This window comes from Felis catus, chromosome C1, assembly GCF_018350175.1.
Source record: "Felis catus isolate Fca126 chromosome C1, F.catus_Fca126_mat1.0, whole genome shotgun sequence".
NCBI classification, from domain to species: domain Eukaryota; kingdom Metazoa; phylum Chordata; class Mammalia; order Carnivora; family Felidae; genus Felis; species Felis catus.
This window is the reverse complement of record NC_058375.1, coordinates 93,287,689-93,296,854: the sequence shown is the minus strand read 5'-3', so window position 1 is coordinate 93,296,854 and position 9,166 is coordinate 93,287,689. Positions and strand designations below refer to the sequence as shown.

Here is a 9,166-nt window from a genome sequence, read left to right as displayed (position 1 = left end):
ACAGAACAGGGAGACAGTCTTGAGGTATTTTAAAGAGTTTTTTTTTTTTCTTAAAAAAAATAATATAAAGTTATAAAAAGCGGCAGCAGCCTGGGGCCCGGATCTGGAGGGGAGGAGGTGCTGGCGGCTCCATCGCAGTGGGCAGGCACTTTCTTGTTAATGGGCTTTAGACTGCAGGAAGACAAGAGGCAAGAGACACGGTCAGGCTGGGGGGCCTAGCAGGCCTCCTACCCGTGCACTGTGTGGACCATTGGAGCTAAAGCTTGCTTTTCTCCTGCTGGGCTGGTGAGGGAAGCCGGGTGAAGGGTGAAGGGAGAGATGAATGCCAGCCCAACAGGGACAGCCTGAAAACACCCATGTACACATGCACACACGTGTGGGGCACTGCCCCAAACCCTTTCATATGGGTACCAGAGGATTTGGTACACGTCTGGCCCGTGCCTGAACCGGAAGGGCATCCCCTGTCTCACCGCCAGTAAGTCCCTCCTGGCTGAGATCAAATGGATAGCCCATATAATGCTACTCCAGGGCTGCCATCAGAAGAGGCACATAAACCTGGCTACTGGCTTTACCAGAAACCCTGGAAAACTCGCCTAGCCCCTGAAAACCCGGAAGTGGGCACATGTGCAAGGTGGACACATATACGTATGTGGACCTTGGGTGGTGTTCCTGCCCTTGCATGCCCTGATGCCCCGAGGCAGAACCAAAGAACTGGACCAGCCTGCCCACCCTGCTGCCCAGCATGTCGGGCCACGGCTTGGCAACCCAGACTCCACCCCATTGCCCAAACCTTTCCCATCAGAGTTCATGGAGTCCAACTGCCTTTCCTTCAGGGGACAGAGGTAGCTGTAGTTCCTGGTGTGAAGGCCACAGCCAATTCAGAAAGTGGCCCTTTGATTAAAACAGAAGCAGGTGTTGGGGCAGGGGAGAGGCAGCATCTCTTTAGCTCAAGGGAGAGGGCTGGAGATAGAGGGAGGCCCATCAAACAAAAGCTAGGTTACCTTTCGAAGAGCTGACCTACCTCTCCCTAGAGAAGATGGCCCAGGAACTGTCTCAATTTCCTCTTTCATCCCTTCCCTACACAAACATTTACTTAGCACCTTCTCTGTGTCAGGTCCCCACTGTGTATTTTACCCTCGTCCATCCTGACTTTTCCCTGCCCATGCTCTTCAGGGAGCTGGGCTGGTACCTTCAGTGTAGAACACTTCTCCTCAAAGGCCATGGCTGGACCCGGCTTCTTGCGGCGCACAGAACAGGCCGCATCAGCAGGGGCGCCAGCCTGGCAGTGCTTGGCCTTCACTGGCCGGCAGTAAGTGGCCAGGTTTTTCCGCTTCTTGGCTACCTCCTCCTCAGAGAGGCAATTGGTTGGCAGGGCCTTGGCTGGGTGTCCAGCCGCTCCCCGGTTGTCCAGCTGAGAAGCCTTGACTGGAGTAGGGGGCTGATGAGGGGAACCCCGACAGTCCAGGGGCCCTGCCCGCTTCACTCTTGGCCCCACTGTCCCATTAAGCCCCATGCCCAGGGCAGTTTTAGTCTTGGCTGAGAGGCCCCGGCAGCCAGAGGGTTTGCCTTTTCCAGGGGGATCCAGGATGCAGGTCCGTTTGAAAGTAGTGGGGCCTGGTGATAACTTTCGCTTTCGAGAAGGGGCCTCCACCTCAGCCCCATCCTTGCCTTTGGACGACTTGCTGGCCTTCGAAGGCGGGAGTTTGCTGAAGGATGGGGATGGCGTGTTGGCAGGCAGTGGTGAGGTGATGGCCTGGCTCCCGCCCATGCACTCCGCCTGGCTGCAGGCAGCTGCCACACTGGGGGAGCCTGCAGGGTAGCTGGGGACAAGGCCGTCCTTGGCGGGGGGCGTGGAGGCTGGGCAGGCAGGTCTGAGGGGTGGGCCTGGAAGGCGGGGGCAGCTGCCAGTAGAGGATGGGCTCAGGGGAGCAGCGAGTGCGGAGCTGACAAGGTGGGATGGAGGCTCAGCCGCCGGTGGGATCTTCCTGCAGCAGAGAGAGAGCTCCACTGAGATGCCAAGCAAACAAGAGGCCCTCCCTTCCGACATACACCAGTCTCTCCGCCCCACCTAGAGATGGCCCACAGAGCCCCGGCCTTGCTGCCATCTGCTGGGAGACACTGGAACTGAGGGTTAGGAAGACAGCACAGGGATAAGCAGGAATGAACTAGTATACACACCCATTAAGAACCTCGTTTCAAATTTCAGTTTGGACATCCCCTATCCCTAGTCACCCAAGAGGTACTGGAAGTGATGGCTAAGAGTCGGGATTCCCTCCCAGACTGCCCACCCATGCCCTGCCTTAGCCCAGCTTCAGGCTGCCAAGTTTCCCCGCCTCCTGTTCGTTCTATCTGGGGTCTTCCCGACAAACGCCGAACCACATCCATAGGTATGTGAGAAGAATTAGGGCTTCTGAAGCTCACGTATGTCTGGGGCTTGAGGTCTAGGGAGGGAAGTTCTGGGCCTGAGAGACTCACTTCCACATGTGTGAGCTGAGGTGCCGCTCCAGCATGGAGCTCAGTGCTGAGCAGAACCGGTCCAGCCGGCGGCTAAACACGTAGCATCCTGGACTCACCAGCCGGCTCCCAAACGTGCAGAACTAGAGGCAGAAGGAAGGTCCGTGGTTAGCGGGGCCTGGGATGCAGGGAGGGCTCCTGTACAAAGGATCTGACCTCCTCCCCGCACTGTGGGCCAGGAGGGCTGGGCCACCCCCCACCCCAGGTCCCTGCCCCAGTTCCTTACCGCCTGTGGCCGCGGGGGCCGGGTTGCATAATGGCAGTCAGGGGGGAGGTGGAGGTCGTCAGATGTCCCCTCCTCCTCACTCTCCTCGCTGGAGGCCTGGGCCCCACCCCGGGGCAGGGGAAAGGGGAACAGGCCTGGGTCCCCATCACCACCACAGGGGCCTTCATCATCCAACTCACTCTCAGAGGAGGCCCGGGACCTGGAAGGGCCAAAGGGGATGTGAGGGCGATGAGACTGAGACAGGAGTGGGTCGGGGTGGGGGTGTCCCTGAACCGCCAGGGCAGACACCCTGCTGGGCAATCAGACAAAGAGGAAGGAGGACAGGAAGGGAGGGAACAACAGAGCTCACATTGTAAGAGCCGGAAAGGTCAGGGGCCACAGCTCCCAAGGGATCCTCTCCCCAGCCCCTTCACTTCCCAGGCCCTGCCTCCTGGGGGGTGGGGGGTGGGGGTGGGGGGGGGAATCTGCTCCAGATTTGCCTCCTCCAGAAAATCTTCTGAGCTTAACTGCACCCAGCTCTGGTCAGCCCAGTCAATTCTCTCAACCCCCTTCTTGCATGAGCCTGTCTGTGAGCTGAGCCTGTTTCACGTCTGCCCCCTGTGTAACAGGCAGAGATGCATGTGTCTCCTTCCGGCAAGGCAGGCTCTCCCAGGGCTCCAGCGCAGCCTCTGCACACGAAGGGGCCAGTGAATGAATACAGTAGGACTGCCTCACCCAGGACCCTGACCCTTTCGGTTCCCCAGTTACAAGTTTTGGCCTGTCAGAAGCAGCTGGGAAAATGTTTTTATCCCAGGTACTGTAACTGGCAAGCTACACAGAGGCTGAGGTACTACAGTATGCTTGGTTAGAAGCAGGTAGTCCCCTACTTCCACACCACTGCTGGGGGTCCCCAGGTATCCCCCCCAACTCAAGGCAGAGTGAGACTCCCTGGGTCGATCTCCCGGGGTCCCTGATGGTTTCAGACCAAGTGTCCCCAGATGGGGGACTGGATCCTGGACTTACCTGGGCAGTGCACAGTATGGGTAGGTCTGCTTGGCGCGAGCAGAGAAGGTGCTGCTGGGGGCGGCCGCTGCCACAACCTGGACTGAAGAGGGGGGCTCCTGGGAGGGGCGCTCAAGAGTGGGCTCCTTGCGCCCTGGGCTCTTCTCCTTGGGAGACTCCCCTTTGCGAGAGTTGGCCTTCAGTTCTGCCACTAGCACATCAAAGTCCTTGGCTCGGCCCTGGACCTCCCGGCGCTGGTGCACTGAGTGGATCTAGAATAGGGTGAAGGGTGGGGAGGGGGTGTGAGCTGAGCAGGAGTAAGAGGCAGCAGTGTGCTCTAGCCTGGGCAAGTGGAGAAGGGGGCTGTGAGTATGTTTGTGGGTGTATTTGTGTGTCTTTGTTTCACTCCCCCAAAGGACCAGAACCTTCCATTGGAGTGGGGCAATCTGGAAGCCACCCCTACCTACTGTTCCACCGCGGGCCCACTGAGAACAGCCTCCTCTCCCCTTGCTTCACTGGGGCTTTACTCCCACCCCTTGAGCTGGATCTTGGCTAACACTGTGGTTTCTCTCCTTGCCCAGGACCTGTGTGTGTGCTGTCCCTCAGGGTGCGGTGGGACTGGGATTACCTTGCAGGTTAGCAGGCGGGTACAGATCTTTTTGGTCTCTGGGTTTATTACCCCACACTGCCTGTTGAGGTCGCACTCCTTCCCTGTGGGGAAAACAGTTCCTGTGAACCCCATGGCCATTTCCCATGGAAAGGCCTAGGGAGAGCTGGGCCTGAGACACAAGAGCCTCTGGCGGTCAAGTCCAGGGCTGCGGCCTCCCAGAGAAACGCCTCCCAGCACCAGCAGCTCCCTGCTGGGCGAAAGAACTATCCCCATCCCCATGCCCAGCCCAGGCCCTCCTTTTAGCAATGCCAAGTCCAAAACAGGGCAACACATATCAAGAAACAAAAGCAGCCACAGGTATGTGGGATGCCAGAGAAACCAGCTGTGGGAGCGATCGGGTGCCCTGGATCTAGGTGAGAAAAGAGCTAAAGGTCAACAGCCCAGGGTGATGCCCTGCTTGGGCATAAGCTCCCTTAGCCTTGATCAGGAAACCTGGGCTGGAGAGAGCCTTCCTAGAAAGCAAGGAGTTTAAGCACGTGTCCACATCAAGGGGTGACCATGGGCTCCCGTACCCTGCAACCAGTGATGGCCGGGCCCACTCGTTCCTGACCCCTTTCCGTCAGGTCCAAGGACAAAGTAGTCCAAAAGGATTCCCACTCTACCTTCCTGACCCCCAAGATCATGACTACTTACGAGCCATCTTCCGGTGGGTTTTGGGGGGCAGTCTGGCCCCACCAGGCTCCTTTTCAGGGGGGCTGCCTTCAGCCCGGTGACTGGGGCCCTCGCTGGGGGTCATCTCGATGCTCTCTCTCCCAGGAGGTTCTTTAGAAGGGGTTGCCATGGGGGTTTTTCCAGGGGAGTCCTTGGTGAGGCCGCCAGGCTGGCTGAGGAAAGCAGAGGGCGGGGCCACCCTGATTCCGTGTCCATCGGGCTTCGGGAGACTGGACATCTTCTCCAGATTCACCACAGGCACGAAAAGGCTACATATGGAGAGAGGGTGTGGGCTGGGGGGCAGGGGGGCTGGGCCTGGGCCCTGGACTCTAGCCCAGAGCCATCTCCTTCCCAGCCCTGGAATTTGGGTGGGCTCCAGCAGGGGTGCAGAACATGGGAAAAGGGGACCCCATATTCCTTGGAACATATGGAAGGGAGCGGCAGAGAGAGCTGGCTGCCTCCTGCTGTGAGCAGTGCCCATGGCCCCACAGCTGCCTGCATTTGTGTTAATCCCTCCCTGGGCTAGGGTCAGGGTCAAGGCTGGTCTCAGGGAGTCTCCAGCCTCTCCTTACCAGAGGTTGTCCTTCTGTGTCTTATCAGGAGGCTGGTGGCCACGGCTCCGGGACCCCTGGCCCTTCTCCCTGGAGGTTTTGGTGGAACCTGGGGCCCTACAAGCTGGGCCCTGCCCATTCACTACATGGCATTTCTGAGAGCTGGCAGGGGCTGGAGGTGGGGGTGGGGCCCGGGCGTAAAGCTTGCTGAGGGGCCCATGTCTTCTTTCTGTCACCAGGAGGTGGAGAGAGTAATCGAGGTGAGTGATATAAACTGCCTCCTTCCCCAACCTCCTAGCCCTGCTCATAGACTCACAATACAAACTCTGGACTTTCCCAAGACTAGATTTTAAATTTGCCGTCTTCCCACCTGAATCTGAGCCTTCAAGACTCAAAAATTCTAGGATCCAGTTTCTTGAACCTTTTAGCTCTTCCTCTAATTCCACCAGATGCTAGAATTTTGCTCAAACAATCACTCTGACCTGCCACAATCCTCTGAAACTGCCCCCAGGACCTTCTGATCCCCAGCGCCTTCCCCTATTACCCACGTGACCTCCCAACTGACCCTGTCCTCAGAGTTCCGTGCTCCACCTTCCCCTGTTCCCTCTATGTCCTCCCTAGGGCGCCCCTCACCGCAGTGCTTCTGGAAAGCTTGAGGCTTCACCACTTGGCTGCAGTGGTTACACACAACCAAATAGAAGTCGTCATGGGCAGGGCAGTGCCCGAAGATGGACATGTCTGCAATGACAGAAGTCCTTATCACTGGGGCTGGGGATCCCAGGGTTTCCCTGTAAGATCAGAGAGCACTCCTACCCCCACTCAGAAGATACCCTCCCCACCCCCACCCCGGCAGCCCCCCATCTGCCCCAGGTCCCAGCCCTAATGTGTGTCAACTCCCACCTTCTTTAATGAGGGTCATGGCATCCAACTTCTTTGTGTTTTTGTTACTCTCCTCCAACTCAGCCCCTGGAGGAGAAACACAGCTCAGAAGGCCCACCCCTACCCCAGAAGCCCCAACTCCTACCCAACCAGCACTGGCAGCCAAGCAGTAGGAAGCCCACACTCCCTAACAAGCTCCTGGTGCTCAGGACCACTTGGAGAAGCTTTCAGTGGGTCATTTTCAAGCGCCCATTCTTCCTTTACCTGCTACCTCTGCAATGAGCTAATTCCATTAGAAGGGATCCTGGCACCTTTGCTATGGACCCTTCACTCCAAGGTGCAAGTCAGGGTTCCACTGCTGACTAGCTGAGTGATTGTGGGTAAATATGATCTCCTTCTGGGCTTGCTTCCCCATTTAAATGAGAAACAATCCTTAGCATATTTTACTATACCCTTCTTGAGATTTCTTAGATGGGCCCTTTCTGCCACTCTGTGCCATACCAAACATATACTCTCCTAGGACTCCATCCCCATGAATGCAATTTTGTTCCACTTGGGTTACCATGGCACTGACAAAGTTACACCCAGCTTCTCAGGTCCTGCGTTGACAGGATGGTCACAGAGCACAGAAATTGCTGTATTGGGGGTCCTATGGCATCTTCAAAGTCCCCTTGGTCAGCTATGCAAGCCCCTCCCCTCTTTAGGAGGGCTTTGGGCAAGGGTTGCCCTTGTACCTCAGTTTCTGGGTTGATGACAAAAACATCTTAGCTGTGCAAAGCAGCTCTTTCCCCCATCCCCCTACCTCACTCCTCTCCCCTCCCCTCCTCTACGCCCCCTCCCTGTCCCTTGGAAAAAAAAATCAATTCTGAGTCACCAAACCCGTCTGATTCCATTTCCGGTTCTCAAAGCACCCAGACCCTGACAATGGCCCCATCCTTGCCCACCCAGCATGGGGCAGTCCTGGGGTAGCCTGGGCTTCCACTTAGATGTGCTTCTAACGCCTACTAATAGATTTGCCCCTTTCTAGGATGAGAAGATCACTGACAGTCTTACATAATCTCCAGATATGAGGGGTAGTGGGTTAGGCATGCAAGAGACAAGGGGCAGCTCCCACTCTTAAGTCCGTTTAAATGCAGTGATGGGCAGAACTGAGCTGGGAGTCGGATGTCTCAGAGGAGAACAAGTGTCATCAGAGACCGCTCCATGCGGTCTCCTCCTCCACCTCTTCTCACTTGCAAACTTCTTCAGGGCTGTGATGCCTGCTGTCACCCCAAAGGCCACGAGGCCAGGTGCCCCCTGGGGCCCAGGAGACAAAGATCAGCAGAAGGGGCTGTCAGCCCCCTTACTAAAGGCACTCAGGGGCCTAGAGAAGGTGGGGGTCAGGGGAGAGAGCCAAGAGGGAGGGCAAGAGGCCCGGGAAAGGACTGAGGGTTGCAGGCAGAGAGGGATGGATGGACGAAAGGAGGGAGGAAGGGAGGATGGATTGATGGATGGACCGACGAACTAAGGCGGAGGGGGCGGGGGGGGGGGGTCCAGTAGCACTGTAACCGGCAGGCAAACGCCGAGGAGGAGCAGGAGGTGTGGGGCAGAAGGCGAAAGAACAAGGGGGGTTGGGAGGGGGGCACAGAAGTGGGGTGCGTGGGAAACACGTGGAGAGGACTGTTGCGGACGGGGAAAGCCCTAGGCAGGTGCAGGAGGGGCGGAAGCTAGAGGACAGCAGGCGAAGAGAAAGATAAAGGCAAGCAGATGTGGGGGCAGGTACTGGGCACCGGCAGAAGCAGAGGTGGGCAGGGTGGGCTGCGGGCTGTGAGCCGGCGCTAGGACCCGGAGGCGCGAAGGTGACGGAGCAGGCGGGCACTAGGACCCGGCGGGTCCTTTGTTTGGGGGGCCGGGGAGCCGGACGGCGGCTCCCGTCGGCGGCTCCCCTCTGCTGGCGGGGGCCCGGAGAGGGGGAGGGGAGACAGTGATGGGGTCCCCGGACTCTAGGGGAGCTTCACTCACCGTCGGCCGCGGGCAGGTCGGCCCGTTCCACCCACGAGCTCCAGCTCTGTCCCGCGAAGTCATCGAGACTCGGCACCCGCCGCTCCAGAGCGGCCATTGCTGCCGCCGCGCGTTCACGCACCGCCATCACCGCCGCGGACGCGCGCCCGCCCCGGCGCCACCGCCGCGCGGCCCCCTCCCCCCAAGCCCCGCCGCGGGCACGCCTCCCCTCTCCCTCCCACCTTTCCAGCTCACTCTTTGCGCAAGCGCAGCACAGGTTGCCTGCCCCTCACTCTCCCTCCCGCGTAGCCTTCTGGGAAATGTAGTCTTGGAGGGCGTGCTGTTGCCTACCGTGCTTGCTGCAAAAGCCCCTGCAAAATGCACAAATGCGGGGGGCAAAGAGACCAAAGCCCCAGGACCTCCTCTCCTAACCCTTGTGCATACATTCTTTGTGCTACCAGCCCACTCTTCCAAGCTCACTGCATACACACCTTAGCCCCAAACCTCTCTCTGCCCAAGACGCCCCTCTAAGCCGTGTCTCCGCCAGCTGGCTGGCGCCCCTTCCCGGGCTGGCGGTCAAGAAGCGACTTCGCTCCCCAGTAGATCGAATAGGGTAGGTGCAGGGAGGTGGGCGCTGTGAATCAGAAGGGCAAGGGGAGGGAGTCTGTAGGATGCGCTGAAGGACACAAGGGTTGGGGGGGGGGGAGGGTCCTC

The 9,166-nt window shown here is 58.5% G+C and overlaps 1 protein-coding gene across 4 annotated transcripts; it reads right to left on the bottom strand.

Annotated features, from left to right (window-relative positions):
• Window positions 1-19: 19 nt before the first annotated feature.
• ATXN7L2 (ataxin 7 like 2) lies at window positions 20-8,643 on the bottom strand. Of its 4 annotated transcripts, none has more exons than XM_011285161.4 (11): window positions 8,474-8,643; window positions 6,494-6,559; window positions 6,227-6,331; window positions 5,615-5,822; window positions 5,025-5,311; window positions 4,350-4,432; window positions 3,743-3,993; window positions 2,741-2,939; window positions 2,476-2,597; window positions 1,190-1,985; window positions 20-171 (listed from the first exon to the last, which is right to left on the bottom strand). In XM_011285161.4, the coding sequence occupies exons 1-11, from the start codon at window positions 8,598-8,600 to the stop codon at window positions 157-159; spliced, it is 2,259 nt and encodes a 752-aa protein (XP_011283463.3). In that variant the 5' UTR covers window positions 8,601-8,643; the 3' UTR covers window positions 20-156. The 4 variants fall into 4 exon arrangements, 3 of the variants coding, with proteins under 3 accessions (XP_011283463.3, XP_019693133.3, XP_023114732.2); XR_002161151.3 differs by having other exon boundaries at window positions 1,022-1,985; XM_019837574.3 differs by having other exon boundaries at window positions 20-1,985.
• Window positions 8,644-9,166: the final 523 nt, after the last annotated feature.

Coding starts and splice junctions, on each gene's coding strand:
- ATXN7L2 (XM_019837574.3), bottom strand. CDS start 8,600: ATGGCGGTGCGTGAACGCGCGGCGGCAGCAATGGCCGCTCTGGAGCGG. Junction 3,994..4,349: donor CCCGCCTGCTAACCTGCAAG/GTAATCCCAGTC, acceptor ACCCTATTCTAG/ATCCACTCAGTGCACCAGCG. Junction 1,986..2,475: donor CTCAGCTCACACATGTGGAA/GTGAGTCTCTCA, acceptor TCTCTGCTGCAG/GAAGATCCCACCGGCGGCTG.